The sequence below is a fragment of the Bidens hawaiensis genome, unplaced genomic scaffold (genome assembly GCF_021521415.1).
Source record: "Bidens hawaiensis isolate Kalapana, Puna unplaced genomic scaffold, B.hawaiensis_p1.1 tig00020322_1, whole genome shotgun sequence".
NCBI classification, from domain to species: domain Eukaryota; kingdom Viridiplantae; phylum Streptophyta; class Magnoliopsida; order Asterales; family Asteraceae; genus Bidens; species Bidens hawaiensis.
The window spans coordinates 228,111-248,229 of NW_027493088.1; the positions used below are offsets into that span (position 1 = coordinate 228,111).

A 20,119-nucleotide genomic window follows, 5' to 3' on the forward strand; every position below is an offset into this window, starting at 1 on the left:
GTTTTCTAGGAAAAGAGCGTTCCCGGAGAGTAGTTCATTGAATGCGGAACCCGATGTGATCGAGATTGCTCCTCCTTCGGCTTATCAGAATTCGAAAACGAAGGCTAGGTGTAAACAAAAGAAGGTATGTAATTAACTAGTTATCATGTTGGTTTATAGGTTCAAAATGATCTAGTGAAAACTTCTTTGATTATTTTACACTTTGGCTATCGCCCTGCTTGTTGTAAAAATCGGTAGTCGGGCGGTGAGGTGGGGACTAGTGATTAATCGGGATTAATCGGATTTAATGTATATTTTTTAGTTTTATATATACACGCACATAATTTTATATGTAATTTTCAGTTTTATACATACACAAACATATTTTGGCCGTAAATTGGCTGGAATCTCACTGGAAATCGATGGTTTTTGCTGGAATCTCGTCAGAAACCGCTGATTTTGGTCGGAATCTCGTCGGAAACCGCTGAGTTTGGTCGGAATCTCGCTGGAAACTGCTTATTTTGGTCGAAATCTCGTTAGCAACCACCGATTTTGGTCGGAATCTCGCTGGAAACCGCCGATTTTGGTTGGATTTGACCGTTGACCGATTAATTAGCCTACTAGCCCAAAATTAATTAGTGAAGTGGGGACTAGCGATTAGTCGGGGACTAATCGATGTCTTGTCCGGATTTTTGCAACACTAGTCATACCGACTCATACTACACGTATAGGTGGCAGCTTTTTGTCATATTCCAGTTGACAATTATATATAGACGGACTATACGACTACACCCTATGGGGCCATACGAGATTCATACGACTTTGAACCAAACGAGATAAATTTGAATTTTCTTATACAAGGTTACGTCATATGAGTAGTATAGGCTATACGACATAAAATTTTACAATCTCCACTAGAAAGGGTGTCTAAGTAGTATAGAGTATGACTAGTATAGAGTAGTACGACTCATATACGATTATGGTCAAACACTTGTCACCGTACAGATAACTTATATGACTGGTATAGGCTATACGAGTCGTATAAAGGGTGTTCCTAAAATTGAAGTATGCGTCTTGTTAGCAGCTTCCTTATTTTGTCACTCAATTTGCCAGGTTGAAATAATTGATGTTGACAATGATGAAGATGTAGTGTTTCTTGGAGGGAAGAATTCTGACTCGAGCAAAAGGATGAAGGGCAAAAAAGGGTTTTCATTAGATGATTATGTCTTAGATGATGTTGATGATTTGACTTTGCAATTCCTTTTTGATAACAATGATACTCAAGTTGCTGTAAATAGCCCAAGCCAATCAAGTTCAAGGCTTGCTAGAAGCTCATCTAGCAAAAAAAAGCCTATTGATGATAATGATATGAACAAGTATAGTTTCAAAAAGTTTGATACTGTCATGGACCATTCTGATCATCATTTTGCAACCACACAGGCAAGACTTTGTTTTTATTAATACCATTGTTACAATGTTACATTTTATTAATTTATTTATTTGTATCATATGCATCACATGTCAGATGTATCAGCCATCTAACAACTGTTCTAAAAGGATACAAGAAGAGTGGAGGATTCTTGAGAAAGACTTGCCTGGTATGTCTCACCGGTTTATTAACTCTATTGAAATATAATGAACGAATGTATATATGATATTTTTATTATTTGTTTACAGACATGATATTTGTTCGAGCTTATGAATCAAGGATGGATCTTTTACGAGCTGTAATCATTGGAGCAGAGGGGACACCGTATCATGATGGTCTTTTCTTCTTTGATGTGTGTTTCCCAAGTAGTTACCCGAATACGCCTCCCGTAAGCCGTCTTTATATCCACTGGATTTTAAGTTTTTAATGAGTATAACAAATGATTGACTTTTTGTCATATGTTGTTGGCTACTTTAGAGCAATTAGGGATTAACTCGTTGATCAAGTTATTCGTAATATGAATCGAAATAAGTCGGGTGTAAAGAATACATTTATTTGATCTTATTAAGATTGAATACCTTATTGGTACTTAGAGGCAAAGCTTCTAAGTAATGAGGATTCCACCCCTTGGCGGGGGTCTGGGAGCAGCGCCCCTAGTTGCAGGGTTCAAGGGACAGAGCCCCTGCCTGGGGTTGAGCTGGAAAACATATGCTGCTTCATTAAAATCGTATTAGAAATTTAATTTTATTAAATTTCGTATGTTAATTTTGATGAAAAAAATTGAGGAGCGTTTTTAATGAATTTGAAATTCAAATTCGTGATAACTGCATCTTGATCAATCGATTTCATTCTATGGTTCAATATACTCTCACAATTATCATACTCAATTTCTTGCTCTCAATTCTGAGTTTTATCCGATCAATTCATTTGAGAACCGCAAATAGTTTTGATCTGAAAGTGTGATCACGACTCTCAGAAATCCAGGATACCCGTTTTCTACATAATTGACCAAAAACCTAAAACTGCATCTTGATCATATGATTTCATTCTGTTTTATGATGTTTTTTCAGCTTGTGCATTATCACTCTGGTGGTCTTCATATCAATCCAAATCTATATAACTGTGGTAAAGTTTGCTTGAGTCTTTTGGGCACATGGTCTGGTGGCATGAATGAGATGTGGATTCCAGGCACTTCAAGTATGCTTCAAGTTCTAGTCTCGATACAGGGTTTGATTTTGAACATGAAGCCTTACTTTAACGAACCCGGTGGGCATATTTGAGTGGCTCTGCACAAGGAGAAAAGTCTTCTTTACAATACAATGAAGGCATTGTTATTTTGTCACTCAAGACAATGGTATATACTATGAATAACCCACCAAGGGTAAGATTTTTTATTTTTTTATTTTTTTCGTATGAGTGGTTAAAATTAAATGGTCAAAGTGGTGTTGGATGCAGCACTTTAAGGATCTAGTGATTGAGCATTTTAATAGTCATGTGCTTGATATATTGATGGCATGTAAAGCTTATACAGAAGGTGTGCAAGTTGGGTGTGTTGTCAAAGGAGGTGTACAAAACGTTGATGTGGCGTCATTTATTACGACGCTTATAGCTGCATTTGAGAAGATTGGAGCAAAAGAAGCTAAAGAATTTGCTTATTTAAGTGTAAAGAAAAATCCTTTGCCCGCCGCATCAAAAGCAACACATACCCCGCCTGCTACTGGTTATTCCGGAATAGCATTTCATTCTAAATCAAAGTATCGGTGAAAGATGTCAAATGTTATAAAATTTTGATGTTATTTTGCAATATGGAGATGGATATTGGACCATGTATGGATAACTTTTTTCTAGTGTTAAAATCTTTTGACTTGATAAATTTATATGCTTGTTTGGGTAAAATTTTGAGTAAATGTGACCCATGGTTATTTTGCTTGTTTTAAAAGGTGCAATGGGTTATCAAAACTAACCATTAAGCAGAAGGAATAAACCTGTTCCAGATTGTTTGCGTGCTTTGCAACTTCGACCTTGTGTCTTCCAATTACATTTTTACACGTTTGGTCACTTATGTTGTTCGGGATGCTATAAGCTCATGGTGCAAAATTCTCTCGCTTTATGCTTTCACGGTGAGAGACATATTAGAGTTATATTTGAATTTGGGGCTTGGGAAAAGGAAGCCTTTTACGATATAGGGATTATTACATGTTGGAGGGCAAGGAAGTGGAGAACGAAGGTATCATTAATGACATAAAGTCTTTGGGCTTCCTTTGATTCAAAAATAGATTGAAGAGTAAGCAGTTAGCTTGCTCCAATTGGATTAATTTTAGCTAGAGTAGTTTGTTTTTGTATTTGGTTCCCTTCGGGTTGTGATGGATTGGTGAGGGCGAGTGGCTTCGGCTTTATTTTTTTATAGAAATTAACACTTCAAAAAAAAAAAGGAGACTACATGATAGGTACTGTTCGTTTACATAAACACATGTTTAATGAAAATTCTCTATTTCTTTGCACATTAACCAGCAATTTACAACCAAAAAGTATAAATGTGTATAAAATAGTGACGTGAATAGAAAATTTTATATTACTATGCCTATTACTTTTTATAACTTTGAGATTTTGCTACAGCCAGTTTAAGTAATGATGTAAAGATAACATTTTATAGAAACTTATGAAAATAAAATATTCAAATATATATATCAAAATTCTGAAGTCAAACTCCAAAGTCAACATCATGAGTCTGGTTAAGACTTAAGATAATACATTATAGCTATAATGGGATAGCAGGGCTCTCTAAAATTAGGTATAATACACACATGAAAGTCGTCATTCCAAAAAATATGGTTAGCTAAAAGTGTTAGATAAATTAAAAATAAAGATGAACGAATTTTACGACACTTGAAAAGTTTAAATAAAAAATGACATATATTAAAAAAATTATATGTAACACGAAGTATTATCTTAAATAAATGTATTTTTTCTATAAGTTTACAAGGTCAAACCGTATAATCACAATTCCACCCCTCTATCAACCGATAACCCTAGTATTTTCTTTCCCATTCCGACAACCATCAACCATCGACAACAATAATCGAGTTAATCACACAAATGGTCCTTATAGTTCCGAAACACCTTTGGAATCTAATGTTTTAGAAGTACCAAGTCTAAGGTTTTCGGTTTCATGTAAAACGACTAAAATACCCTTTCGAGTGAGCTCAAATAATAACAAAACAAAAATAAACCAAATTCATCACCATTCTTCTTCCCCTTATGGATTTGGACAGTTTTTTTATATACAAAACCACATCTCCGCTAACAATCACCGTCGCCCGGTCCACCGCACCGCCGCCTGAACCGGACCCTTATTACGTGCTGCGTAACATATGTACGAACTCAACACCCTTGCCGGAATCTTCTGCCCCTGAGTTCTACTCTCTCGACGGTGATGAAGATACTGATGATCGGAGAATTAAACGTCCTCGATTGGCCAATGATGAACCTAATAATTGCCGGTTTAAGAGCCCCATGCTTCGGCTTCATAAGGGTATTGATTTGTTACATTTTAATTAATTGGGTCGGGTTTACTTATTTTGTTCAGTTTGATTGTTGATACTATTAAATTAGATTAAGAAAATTAGAAGTACACAAAAGAACAATGTAACTAGATAGGATTGTTTTGGGTTTACTTATTTCGGTTTAATCATACGGTTGTAAAACTATGTTATGACGTTAAAAAAAACTATTTTGGATTGTTTTTAATAGGAGTGTGCACAGTTCGGTTCGGTTATTACTTTTTAGCCTCGACTGAAACCGAAGTCATGTTAACCAATCGATTTTCGGCTAAGCAGTTAATGCGGAAAATATCAGATATAGGTCGAGGACTGACATTTGAGATATCGGTTATCGCGGTGAGATATCGGTGGGATATCGGTAATTTTAATATCATGTAGAATTTATATATATAGCACTTTAACACTAACAATTCAGTATACTCTCATACTATTAACAAATTATCCTTTTGCAACTTGCAAAACACTAACAATTGTAGCAAGTAGGAACTGATTAACACTCAAAACACCAACATTACACACTAAAAGTTGAAATTTTAGACTTAAAGCACTGATATAAGGAATATTGGTGATATGTCGGCGACATATCGGTCAATATCGCCGATATTATCGGTATCAATATTCTGACCGATATTTCACATGAGTACCGATAACCGAGATACCGCCAAGATTGACTGCATAGAATATTGGTTAATCCGCTCCGTTAGTTTGTCGGTTTTTGATTGATAACCAAAACCAAACGTGGGCTAAAGTTTTTGCTTAGACATACATGTGATGGATGTATAAATACATGAAATGGTGAAATGGAGGTATAAAACATGAAATGCATGTTTTTGGAGGTATAAAAGATAGAAATATATGAAAATATGAATGGTTCGGTTCGGTTAATTTTGGTTGACCGATTAGTATAAAAAAAACGATATTTGATTTTTGGTTAATTCGGTTTTTGGTTATTTTGTTTTTGCTTAATTCGATCAATTTTGATTTGGTTTTGTTGTTTTTTGGTTTGGTTAACGGTTTCGTTATTGCTCACCTCTGCCTATTTATAAATCAAATGTTGCATTTGTGTGTGCAACAATTGAGTATGAGTATCTAGGGTTATAAACAAACCAAACTAAGCCTTGTTCGTGTACGTTCCTTAAGATTATATCGGATAAACGGACAGTTGATGAACACCATATGCTACATTTAACCCAACGGAATTTTGGTGTCAGTGAGTTAGTGTTTGACTGTTCAGGTGATGAACTTGTTTATGTTTGTTCGTGTTCGTTAACTTTCTAAACGAATGCAAACGGACATAAACAAAAATTTTTAAACACACACGGACATAAATTAATTTGAAAACATGAAACAACATTGTTAATCCCAAACATTAGACATAAATCAACTTTAACTTAAGAGTACTTAAACCATTATAATCATATTCATTATTATTAAAGAAAGTCTGAAATATCTAAGTATCCAAAAGTTTAAATGTTTGGATAATTAACTAAAAAAATATAAAATCTCTTAACGAAGGAACATAATCAAACGAACATGAATCAGCCGTCAGGGTAAATGAACGCAAACGAACGAACATAAGCAAACGTGTTACTGAACGCTCACGAACATTAATGAACAAATGTGACATTTGTTTATGTTCGTTCGTTTAATTAATTTAACGGAATTTATTGTTCGTGTTTGTCCATTTATCAAACGAATTTCCCACTGAACGGTTCACGAACAATACACTGAACATTTGGTTTATCTATAGCCCTATGAGTAGCTGTTATTTCTTTAAGAGCATATGGTTGTGATTATTCATCATCAATAAGTAATACATTTTGTTTATCAACAATGGCAGTGCTTCCTGTGACTGATTCAACATGGCAATCACAAGTCCTAGAGTCTGATCTCCCTGTACTGGTTGAATTCTGGGCCCCGTGGTGTGGACCGTGTTGCATGATCCACCCTGTCATAGATGAGCTGGCAATTGAATACAATGGAAAACTTGCTTGCTACAAAGTAAACACTGACGAGAGTCCTTCGATTGCAACCAAGTATGGAATCAGAAGCATCCCGACCATCATAGTTTTCAAAGGTGGAGAGAAGAAAGATGCAATCATTGGTGCGGTTCCCAAATCAACATTGTGTACCTGCATAGAGAAGTTCTTGTAGAGGTATTGTTAGTGCATTTGAGTTTAGTGCCCTTTAAACTCTATCAAACTTTTGAAATTTGAAGTTTTCTTGTTTCTATATCTCAACTTGATGGAATTGGAAGATATGTTCATGCACTAGGTTGATTTAGTTCTTTCCGCTCTGTTTGCAGCGTATGTTATGTTTCGTTTATGTTAATTCAAGGATAAGTAACTGTTTTAGTCCGAATGGCTGGGAGAGTGTTTTAACAGATGAAGTAAATGAGACCAAAATGGCATGTTCATCTTTTTTACTTTTCAGTTCAAAGTTATGGGGTCCCTTTTATCTTTTTTTTTAACTGTTGATAAATATCCTGTTTCATCATCAGTTTAACCACTCCAACTTGTAAACAAGTATAGTGGTTGGTTATTGGCCCGGTATTAAGGGACACAAGACAAAAACATGACATGTATTAAAAGAAAATTAGGAACACAGGACAAAAGCATGGGACATGTATAAAAAAATCTTGCTTTTATTCTTGTCGCCTTGTATAATCAAACATTTGATGAAAACTTTTGCTCTTATCTTAACATTTCATTAGTTGGTATGCCCTTAACTACTTAACACATGATTAATACTGATTTCCCTACTTACACCACTTATCTCTAGCGTTCGATAACCGGAACTAAATGTACTTCCTTCTTTGTCTCTTTATCCATTTAAGTAGTTCCTAAAGCTTCAGCCATGACCCCTATCCTAGCATGTTCTCTATATAATCCGGACTGTGTCAACAAATGTTGATTCAAGTGCAACAACATATATATTGAACAAGCTAAGGCACTTCCAAATTCGTACAAAAGTTATATAGCTCTCAACATTCATGAAAATTCACAAGACCGCTTACATTGAATGAGAAAGAACATCTCAGTCAACACACCAGATCCTTGTTGCAACACCAACTGTCAATTCAATATAACTAATAATTTATACATAACTGCGATTGTGTGCTCAAATTTCGTATGATAAAAAAGGATTGTAATTGTAGTTGTAATTGTAACTGTAATTATAGTTCTACATTATGATCGTAAAATTTCAAACTTTTATATAATTACGCTTCTACCTCAGCATATTAACAGGTAAAAGTAACTGTAAATACTATTCATCTTCATCTTCACCTTCATTCTGCGTGAGCAGGCAACGACGATGATCGTGTAACGATTTCCGGCACAAAACTTGGTGAAGCGGCAGAAGACACCGATGCACTGGGTTTAAGCAGAGGTGTACCCACCCGGCTCGAGTTTTCATTAACCACAAGCGGTGAGTCCGAACCATCTGATTCTGGCATAAACACACTATGTGATTGCAACTCAATTTGAAGACCTGGGCTGGGATCCAACCCGGCTCGTGGACTATCGAGCTCATGGTTGTCATATTCCTCTACAGACACCACGGTGCTTGTGTCGGTGTGAATCGTTGAGTCATCACCGTATATTCCTAACCGCCTTCTCCTTCTTCTGGCTTCTTTTCCCCAACCGTGAATCGTGTCTCTTATTCTTTGGGGAATCAAGGCAGCCTTGTAATTTGTACCCATCTGCAGATTGTGATATAGAGTTCAGATGAATGTAAATATACAAATATGTGGGTCAGTTACAGTTTCTAAACTTTATGTGTGCGGTTTACTTGTAGATCTTGTTCTTTAACTTCAATAAGTACAAAAAACGTCCCTATGTTGAAGTAAAAAAACGTTCCTAAAGTTTATATCTTGTCACATTTATTGTCCTTTCCACTAACACTTTGTTGACCCGGTCCGGATTATATAGAGAACATGTACTTATTGAACTTTAGGGACGCATACATGAAGGGAGAAAACTATAATTTATCTTAAATAATTAACTTTGGTTTGAAAATATACCTGCGTAACGAGTGCATAAAGTGGTAGGGTGCTATAACTGCATAAGAACTGGCCCACAAACCTATACGAAGAAAATAAAACGTAAGAACATTGACTCATTGAGGATGACTTATTTTGACTTTTTGACCGTTACCAAACCCAGCCCGAAAACATGCAAGAAAACAAGGTGAAAATTAATGGAAATATGTGCATACCCCAAAAACAGTCGCATATACACGAGCAAGTGGTTCTTGATAAAACAAGAATCGTAGCCAAACTGCCACTGCAATAAAACAAGAAATAGTTTATAAAAATAAAGTTTAAAGACTAAATATGGTAAATAAAATCAAGTAAAAAAACTACCCAGAACCAAAAGAATGAAGCTAGCTCAAATGCATTCTGCATAGAACAAATTAACCAGAATTGAAGCAAATAGTAAGGAAAAAGACACATTTAAAAAAAAAAGGAAAAGATGCTTACCTGGAAAAGAATAAAATGGATCAACTTGAGCAATAACTCCGGCTTCTTAAACCAAAATAGTTCATCTCTTGGCTTTAATCTTGTTTCGGTTACATACCCCATGATTCCAGCACTCTCTAGTGCCAAAGTGGCAATCACATGTTGTAACTTTGTTCCCACAAGTAGAACAAGCTGAGCATAAACACACACATTTATCAGAATTCGGAATATTAATATACTAACAAAAAGTACTTACAGTGATAGGAATAATGGCAATCCAGAAATAAAGATTTGATCCTGCAAGAAAGTACAACGGTTAAATAGTTAATCAAGAATTCAAAGTTGAGTTCCATCACGGATTTAAAATGATACATAATTAGTTCAACATTTGTACCTTTCACATTAAAGAGCATAAAAGCAACCACAAATCCCCAAAGTGGACCACTGCAAACACCCGAGCAAACAAAATTAATATTCATGTATACGTTTGGCATATGTAAATAAACGAGCAAGAAAGAAAGTGCATTACCTTACTCCGACTATTCTTTGAAATTCTTCTTCCATAGAACGGATCATATAACTGTGAAAATCATATTTTGATGTGAGGTTGTGATTCTGCCATGAATAAGAGAAACAAACAACTGTGAACAATAATCTGAGATTGACCACTGTTGACCAACTAACTTACGAATATGCTCCAAGTAAACATAAGTTGATACTAACATAATAAGTTTATTTGTATTACTAGCATAGAATAATAATATTAAATATTTATACAATTTTGACATACCAAGATGAAGGCTTTACGCAGTGTAAGGTAATCCACACGAACAACAGAGCGCCCAAATTGCCGAAAGAAACATATCTGTTAATTTAAACAAAAGTATAAAAATTTATAATTTGTAATTTCTGAATATAAAGATTAAATTGTTGTATGCAAATTGGGAGATATTTACCATCCAAGAAAAGAAACCATTTACAACCATTGTATTTGATGAGTGGAATTGGCAATTGTTGATTGCCTCCTCATTGTCTTATTTCTTGATATTTCTGTATTATAAATATATTATATAAATATATATCGTATTTTACGTTTAAGAATAATTATGAACTAGCTATACATCACGCAAATAATACCGGTTAACACATCATGCCGATCCACTTGAGCCTCATCCTCCCATTTCCTCCAACTGTGTATCTAAATGGATCACAACAACAAAAATATATTCATATTCTGTTACTTTTTTTTTAACAATTATCAGTCATAACTACATAGAAGTATGTAACCTTCACAACAGCCAGAAGCATCGTTAAGCAACTGTAAGACACGTGTGTAATTGCCATAACAAAAATAAAGCGGTGTAATTGCTCAAGACCTTCATATGATACAAATGGCTCGTGATCCTGTAAATGAAAAATGATAAGATACCTATAATTTAATAAAAAAAAAATTATAAAACTCACCTTCGGGCAGGTGTTATTGTTCAATGCATTCAGCACCCTCCTATGAGGATACAAAAGGCTCATAAAAAGTTTCCGCTTATTCTCATTATTCTCCATTTCTTCGTCAACCTCGGATCTAGTGCATGGAGAAAACGCACCATTGTAGAATCTTGAGGGAATGCATATATTTGATATAACACTAGAAGTAGCTGTAAGAAGCAGAGATATGAATCCAAGAAGCATCAACTCTGCACACAAACAACCAAAACATGATCACTAACCATATAAAAACATTAAAATATCTTAAAAAGATTTTGTATATCAAAATACCTTCTTTCATTTTCTCCACCGCAGCAAGCAACGGCTTGCGATTTGTTTTCCTCAACCACTGACATTTTAGAACAAATTGTCACATAAACAAGATCAAACCTAAATATATATACATCATCTCATATGTACTTATTTGAGCTATAAAAAAGGATTTAACTTCATCTTGTTGCTCATAGTGAAATAATATTATATAAAACCAAATACCTCGCCGATTAATTGCTATTTGGTCAAAATTGAAAATTTAGTATACATATGTATATTTGAAAAATTACATATAAATTCCAATCTGATTTATCCAAATTAATCGCCCGTCCCTACCCCACCGCCCGACTAACGTCTGGCGAATTCTACAACACTGACGTGGTAATAAGAAATGAAAACTTACATTACTTAACCGATGAATTGATCGCTCCACGAGCAAGGAAACAACAACAAAGATGGTCAAGACAGTAGCTACAGACCATGTTGGAGTCAAAGCCAAAGATCTTGACTCTTCTTTGTCAGCTTCAGATGACATGTTTCACCAAATTTACCCAACTTGCAATACCAATAACATACAATATCTAACAAATATCTTTTTTCTTACTTCTTGTTTTAATAATAATAACAAGACTTTTGGCAATTACTTGAAACCCGGCGTCATTAGCTCCAATCATAGTCTTCAAATCCAAATCAAATCTCTCAGAGACATTAGTCGAACAGGTTGTGCGCATACAGTAAACACCCACAATAATAATAATAATAATAATCCAAATGCTTGATCCCCACGAGTTCAGTAGCAGTAAATAAAATTAAAAAACTTAGCTACTGTAAATAAAATACAGTGGAAGCAAACCAAGATTAAAACTTTATATTAATGATGTAGTTTGTATATGTATGAAGAGGTGAAAGATTTTGAAGAGAAAGGAAGTTTGAAGCGAATCTTTACTGGTTTGAAAGATACCGAACTCGCTTTTGAGTCAGTAATGATAAAGAAATGATGAAAGCAGCCAGCTTTGATAATAAAGATTAAAGGTGTATATAAAGGTGTGTATAATAATAATAATAATAATAATAATAATATAATGAATGTAAGAATTGGGGTTGGATTTTAATTTCTAAGCAGCTTCGTTTTGATTTGCTCTGTATCTCACTCATAATACGAGAATTAATATTAATACACATGAGAGAGAAAGAGAGAGAGAGAGATTTGCGCGTAATTAGCGGAAACGACGTCGGTTGTTCAAAGGGGTTAAGGAGACTGTTTTATTCCACTGTTTTTCACTTTTTCTACGGTCCTTGATTTTTGTGGGACATAATAATAATAATAACAATAAGAATAACAATAGCTAGGTGTTAACCCGCCGGACACGAATTCAGTTGTTATTAGTTAGGTTCGTACCGGTACAGAAATTAAACACAAATTAGTAAACAATCAAGAATAGTATTGAATCGTATGGCATATAATACAAAAAAAAAACATATTTAAAACAACGTTTATTCAGTCAGTAAAACATGGTTGTTGCAGCGGCGAGTCGATGTGAATTTGGTCAGTATCGGCTATATTTGTTACGGTTCAGAACCAAACCTAAAAAACAGTTCCGTCATGTTAACATATTTAAAACAAAAACCTGGACGTTACAGCGACAAGTCGACGTAAAATCGATTGGTATCTATTAGATTCATTACGAGTATAATAACCAAACCTAAATATAATTTTGTTAGATTAGCGTGTTGTATTTAAACCAAAAACACGTACTTTAAAAAAAAACTAATAATAAAACCTAATACAATAACCAACAAAAATAATAAGTTGTTAGCTTTAAGATAAAACCTAATACAATAACCAACAGAAATAATAAGCTAACTAAAGCCATTGAATTATATAAGCACATTGCATAATCTTTGTAAGTAATTATATAAAAAGGCAAAACAATAGCTTTAACATTGTGTTCATGAGTACGTCTCATTTAACAGGGGGAATGAAAAAAAAGGAAAATAAGAAAAAATCATCTTGCAGATATTTTTTAAGAAAGGCAGGGGAGGGGAAACGAGGGAAAAAACTAGAAAATTTGAATATATTATCATCCTTCCAAATTAAAGAGATTATGAGAGAATCTTATTAATTACTAAATTACCCTCAAAACTAATTTTGTTTTAGTTTTACTTAAATGGTATAATAGTAAAACTATAACTTTCTTTTCTTTTCCTTTCAACTCGGGAACACATTAAATATGTAAATTCCTTGATTTTCCTTTCCTTCTCATTAAACTCGGAAACACAAATTTTTTTTGTCTCATTTATTTTCTCTCCTAATTGGTGTAATGGCAAATGTTTATGATTCTCAGTCTAAAGGTTGTATGTTATAGTCTCGCTTGAGAAAAGGTGAAAATGTTAATTGTTCAAAAAAAACATTAATATGATTATAAGTTGGATCATATGCATGTATTTATAACTTCATTTTCAATTCTAAAAACTTTCATTTAAATAAAAAAAATATTTATGTTCATAAACCAAACGAGGACTTTCGTTCAGAACAATAACATGTGGCTTAGAGTTATGATAAGCCCATTATTGGGTTTGTATTATTAGATTATATTTACTTAATTAGTTACGGAGTATTATACTAGCACTTATCACTATTTAAAATCAACTTGTATAAAATAATAATATTGATAATAAAGTGTGGGCTTTTTTACTAAAATCTTTAATATGAAAGATCTAAATGGTATAATTAATAATTTTACTTAAGATTTAAATCTGTATAAGTTATGTCATAGAATTATCGTATGAAACTTCACTTAAAAGTCAATAATGTTCTAACTTAAGAGTCAATAATGTTAACGTAAAAGTAATAATTAGATTATAATCACAGGTAGAATCACATCAAACGTCATCTTTCCTTTTATTTTTATTTATTATAATTATTATTAGTTTGTATTTTTCCATTATTCATATGTATGACAGTATGAGATATATATTATGGTTCCTTTACGATAAAATGAGTTATGCAATAAAAATATGAATAATTAGTGGGATGACAAACGCCTTCTAAAAATATTAACACCTCTTGATATTAATGCAATTCTTTACACAATAAGACATAAACATAATTAGATTTTTATCCAAATAAGCCCATTTAACTATTGGGTTGACTCGAACGTAACTCCTTTAACAAGTACAAGATGCATGTATTGATATATAGTGTATAAAAGTATCTAGGAGCATGATATTTGTCATTTAGAAAAAGAGTTAGTACGATTTTTCATTTCAACTTAACCTATTAAAATCTGATTTGGCTCGGACTTGAAATATATCTTTTATTATGTGACAAACACCAAATCTAGTTTAGTACTTTACCTTGCACCCAACTCATTTGCGGATGCCCTAGCTCCTGTCTAATTGTTAACCCATATATATGATTTGAATTTACTTTGGTTAAAAAAAATTTAATATTAATTTATGTTGAACTATCTTAATATTATAAGATAGAGGTAAGGCTGTCTACATCTTACCCTCCTCAGACCCTACCATAGCATTGCTATTGGTGGGATCCCTATGAGATAGAGGTAAGGCTGTCTACATCTTACCCTCCTCAGACCCTACCATAGCATTGCTATTGGTGGGATATACTGAGTACGATGATGATGATGATGATATCTTAATATTATAAAATCTTTTGACTTTCATATTGTCATAATAATTGGTACCTGATTTGCTCCATATGATAAGTTGGTTTGGGGATCTGAACTAGTAACCAAACACAATACGACTTATACACTTATTTTATTACCTTTATAATATCATATCTGATCATGTATTTGCACACTCACATGGGCACATACTTAAAAAAGTTTGTTTATTAACGATTGTAATGGTCGCTCCATATATTATGGGGTGGACGGAATGAAGTTGGGATGGAGGCGTGCCGTCTTAGTACTAGCGAGAACGCTGCCCCATCCTCTTTGATTCCGAACAAAACTATCTCAAGCGGGTCTTGATGGTGCCGATGCTCCCGATCAAACTCAATGGCCAAATGACCGTTTCAAATGGTCACATTTTTAAATAATGTAAGATAACATAGTGAGATAAATACATAACAAAACTTTTGAACTATCATCAAGCAAATTAAATTAAATAATATGTTACAAAACCGGGACCGTAGGAAGGAAACTTGACACCATTGATTCATTACTTTTAGTTGGTCATTCCTACTTTGATGACGTGATAAAGTAGTAATGATGTAAAATAAGAGGTCAAGTGTTCAATTCCTTCGGAATAGTGTTATAAATAATTTTAAAACGCCTATTAATATTAATTTAGACTTCAATATTGATTTATCATGTTGAAATTACATTCGGAAACAAAAGAAATATATATCGATTTCTATTATAATAATAATTAACATATTGTTTTAGAGAGGTAGTATTTAATTTAATTATAAAAAATCATACCACTAGACCACTAGGTCATAGGCAGTGTATATAAGGTCTAAGTTCAAACTTAATAATCTAAAATAATATTTTTCCGCAAACTAGTCCAACCACCGAACTGGGTCGTTGTTCAATATAAAAATAGTCGTTTAACCAATGCTGCTTCAACCCATTGCACATGCCAACGAACCAACTAGAGCGCAACTCCCAGTTCAAGCAGTCCAATGACCAGTTTTAAATACATCGTAAACAAAACTAAAACTGTATAAAGATCCATCAACCTATTTAACAAAGTTAATAACTATTTTTTAAACCAGATGAGATGTTTAGTTTGAACTAGCTTAGACATCATTACTATGTTTTTGATTCGTATAAATGAATCTATAAGCTTAAAACTTTTCAAGCACGTGGACACGCACGCAAGTACGCAACAATGTTTGATAACATTTTTGTAAGATTCGGATATATAATTTAATGATACATATTATTCAAATCCTACTAACAAAGAGGAGTTTTTACGTTTGTTCCCTCTCATATATATACATATACACATATGGGTGGGTCATACCCTTATAAGACGGGGCCTAGGTCTCCTACACGACCAACAAAAGGTTTAGATTGTTTTTGAAATTAAAAACACAACATGGCACCATAGAAGCTCTTACTTAATTATTATTTTGCAACCTTGTAATTTACGGTATTAATTTTGTTTGAATGATTTTATGTTTATTATTCTTTTGTTATTGTTAGAGTTTGCATTTTAGTTTTTTAAGAAAAGTCTTGTTTCTGATACGATTTAGATTTGATAAATTTAAGCTTGACTCAACCCAACCTTTACCACGAATAAAAAAAATCCAACATCCGTCACTGCATACTACTAACTGACGAAACTTAGTTTACAACAAGATAATTAACAATGGCATACTAAAACTATACTTAAGCTCTTTACTATTTTACCTATTAAAAAGTTACAGTATAACCCACGTTTATTATTTATCGTCAATAACATATATTATTATAGTATTATCAGTATAATAAACTTTATTTTTTATTATTAATATTAATATTATTTAATTTTTGTAATGTGTTTCTCTAGTTTTGAAACTAATAATAATAATATAATAGTGTGTGACGTACTTGCAACTGTTTTAGTTGAAGTTAAATATGGCATGACAAAAGGCATTGTAGGTTTAGTTACTACAATATGAAAATATTTGAACATTATTCATCTTAATTAATATTTGGCCACAATACCAAAAGGCAAACGGTAATTGTTTTGGATGTATTGGTTATGCCTATTTTATTGAGTATTTTGTTTTTAAATACATTATAGTTTTGTAAGCCTTGAGAACATCGAAATGAATATTACAGTTTTATAATAGTTACTAAAAACTAACATCAAATTCACAGATTTGTATTTAGTCTCAACGGGTAAAGGACATTTTGTCGAACATGGCAGCACCCGGTCGTTTATGGGAATCGTTAAAATTTTTTGGGCCGAAGGTGAAAATATTTGGGCCTTAAACAAAAGAGTTTCAAACAATTAAACTTTTAAATGTGCTTACTTGGTTATGATTTGGGTCGGCCAAAAAACATTTTTTTTAATATGAAAATGGGCTTAAATGAGTTGAGTAATTATGTTTTAACATTAAAAATAAATATTTAAAAAACATTATAAACCTTTTAAAATAAAAAAGAGTTAGGCCTACCAGGTGATCGGCCAGTGAGCTAGACCTCCCCGTCCCCTTCATAGCCTGCCCTCTCTTAACTAAACATGTAGTGTTTGGTTGATCCTATTTTTACAATGCACTGAATATTTTGATGCTATAACATAAACCATTGAGTATCGTATAACAAAATTTAGAAGATAAAAGAGAAACAAGCATCAAATTTTTATAGTTTAAATTTACCTTTAATATACATTTGATACTTTTGTATAGTTGGTAAATTTAGATAAACATAATAAAGTTATTCGTTGCAACTAATAGTGTTCATGTTACATGTGAATGATGCGACACAATTTCCATGTTTGTGTCGAATTCGATAATAAAACCCCGTGAAAACGACTTATTTAACACCCTAGGATTATGAAAAGAAGTGCATCATACATGTAAGTATTTAATTATGAATAATAAAACATAAAACACCAACGGAATATACATCAAACTAAGTACTAATCAAACTAAGTACTAATGACGGAAAATTGATGTTTGATATCAAAAACAATACATGTGCTGTCAACTAACATTTCAATAACTCAATACGACAACGGGTCAGTTACAGATGCCTACCTCTTTCCCGTTCTTATCTAGTATTATGTTATTGTCAAAAACTCACAACTTACATAAAAACAAGCCTAAACAGCATTTAATTAAACAAACAAATAATAGTAACACATGGATAGTTTTAAACTCGAGTTATAAAAATATGAAAAGTGTGATTGTCATTCAAATATAATCTACCAGCTTTCATAAGACATCCAAAACACAATAAATAAACAAATACATAAAGCATTAATACAATAACATGCTTTCATTAAATTATATATCCACATTGCATATTTATAGTTTATGTCACTCTCCTATGTCAAGACATGTCTCACTAGGAGCATAACCTAGAATTCTCATGTCTTCTGTCATAATCTCAACCGTCGAATATATCTCTTCAGATCGACAATGTGATTTATCGCGCGCAACAAACTCGTTAATCGTGCCATAAATCTCTATACTACTACAACCCGGGGTTTTTGTTACTCCTCTAGTCATCATTATATTTCTTAATTTATGTAAATCATCCCATCTATTACAAGCTGCATATATGTTACATAATAATACATAAACTCCACCGTTATCCGGCTCTAACTCAATAAGTTTCTTGGCTGCTATTTCAGCCAAATCTACATCTTTATGAACTCTACAAGCTCCAAGAAGGGCCCGCCAAACAACCGAGTTTGGGCTAATTGACATAGTGGTTATGAGATCATAAGCTTGGGCTAAAAGCCCAGCCCGGCCCAACAGATCAACCATGCACCCATAATGCTCAACCTCGGGCTCGATTCCATGGTGGATCGACATGTCAGCAAAAAACTTTTTGCCTTCATCCACCATACCCGCGTGAGGACAAGCAGTTAAAACGCCTAGGTAACATATTTGGTCCGGTTTTATCGATGCATTTAGCATCTTGTTAAACATGTTAATAGCTTCATTTCCATATCCATTAACAGCATAACCAATAATAATATTAGTCCAAGTGAACTTATCTCTTTTGGGCATTTTATTGAAAACATCCACTGCTTTACTCACTTCACCACATTTAAAATACATGTCTATAAGTGCATTTCCTACAAAAACGTCGTGTTTGATCTTGTTTCTGTCGATACAAACGTTAACCCACTCACCTAACTCGAGTGCACCCGTGTTGGCACATGCTGTAAGAATGCTAACCATCGTGAACTCATCCGGTTCCACTTTTGCATCCTGCATATTCTTGAAAAGCATCAAACCCTCTTTAAACCTGTTTTGCTTTACATACCCGTCAATCATTGCAGTCCACGAAACCGAATCTCTCACAGGCATTTCATCAAAAATATTACGTGCAAAGTCGAGGTTTCCAAGATTAAGAAACACCGATAAAACCGCAGTCCAAGAAATCACATCCCTCGTTTTCATGCTCTTAAAAACCGCCAATGCAGCATCCGTTTCCCCACAGGCTGCATATGCATCAATTAAAGCATTATTCAATACCAATTTCGGCTCGATAATCCCATCTTTGATGTACCCATGAATGTGCTTACAACTACTTATGTCCTTTAGCTTTGAACAAACCGATAACATCGAAACAAGAGAGACACCAGTGGGTTCGATTCTCATCTTTTCCATTTCATAAAAAAGATTTCTTGATTTATTTAACTGTTTGCATCTATTGTATCCTGCAATCATAATATTCCAAGTGATGACATTGGTTTTCAAACATGTATCGAAAACAATTCTAGCATCATTCATATTCCCATCTACCAAATACACATGTATCAACGATGTTTCGACAGCTGGATTAAACCCGAACCCGAACTTACATACATGACAATGTAACCCCTTCCCATATACCAACCCGACCCGTTTTGTAACCCCGTTTAGCAGAAACGGGAACGTGTAATTATCGGGCTTTGTATCCCTCCTTAACATTTCTACATACATTGAGACGGCACGTTCGGTTCGGTTAGTGCGAGAGTAGCCCTTGATCATCATATTGTAAATGAAAACTTTTGGTTGAGGAATTTTGTCGAACACTTGGCGTGCATAGTCAACATTGCCTGGATTTTGAGTGCAGCAAAAGACTACAAGTTTGAAGCATACTAAAGGGTCTTGGCTTACGCCTGTTACGAAGAGTTGCAAGTGAATTTGCTTAAGTTGGTCCATGGATTTGCAAATGGAGATACGATGAAGTAAATAGTCTGTTTTCATCATTGATAACGATGAAGTAGGTGTTGTGTATATCCTCATGTACT

General features: G+C 33.7%; 2 protein-coding genes and 1 pseudogene across 3 annotated transcripts; 1 reads left to right on the forward strand and 2 right to left on the reverse strand.

Annotated features, from left to right (window-relative positions):
* The first annotated feature begins 6,734 nt into the window (after nucleotides 1-6,734).
* On the forward strand, nucleotides 6,735-7,396 carry LOC143560279 (thioredoxin M4, chloroplastic-like). Its single transcript, XM_077048612.1, has one exon. It carries the CDS (start codon nucleotides 6,802-6,804, stop codon nucleotides 7,120-7,122), a length of 321 nt encoding a protein of 106 aa, XP_076904727.1. The 5' UTR covers nucleotides 6,735-6,801; the 3' UTR covers nucleotides 7,123-7,396.
* A 216-nt stretch (nucleotides 7,397-7,612) lies between these two features.
* LOC143560312 (MLO-like protein 11) lies at nucleotides 7,613-11,781 on the reverse strand (annotated as a pseudogene). Its single transcript, XR_013140099.1, has 15 exons — nucleotides 11,589-11,781; nucleotides 11,204-11,261; nucleotides 10,895-11,121; nucleotides 10,718-10,834; nucleotides 10,568-10,628; nucleotides 10,387-10,480; nucleotides 10,221-10,295; nucleotides 9,960-10,045; nucleotides 9,825-9,874; nucleotides 9,687-9,727; nucleotides 9,452-9,622; nucleotides 9,335-9,370; nucleotides 9,187-9,254; nucleotides 8,993-9,053; nucleotides 7,613-8,671 (listed from the first exon to the last, which is right to left on the reverse strand). The product of XR_013140099.1 is annotated as an MLO-like protein 11 (transcript).
* Nucleotides 11,782-17,662: 5,881 nt separating this feature from the next.
* On the reverse strand, nucleotides 17,663-20,100 carry LOC143560280 (putative pentatricopeptide repeat-containing protein At3g15930). Its single transcript, XM_077048613.1, has one exon. The coding sequence runs from the start codon at nucleotides 20,076-20,078 to the stop codon at nucleotides 18,189-18,191; it is 1,890 nt and encodes a 629-aa protein (XP_076904728.1). The 5' UTR covers nucleotides 20,079-20,100; the 3' UTR covers nucleotides 17,663-18,188.
* Between the last annotated feature and the right edge of the window lie 19 nt (nucleotides 20,101-20,119).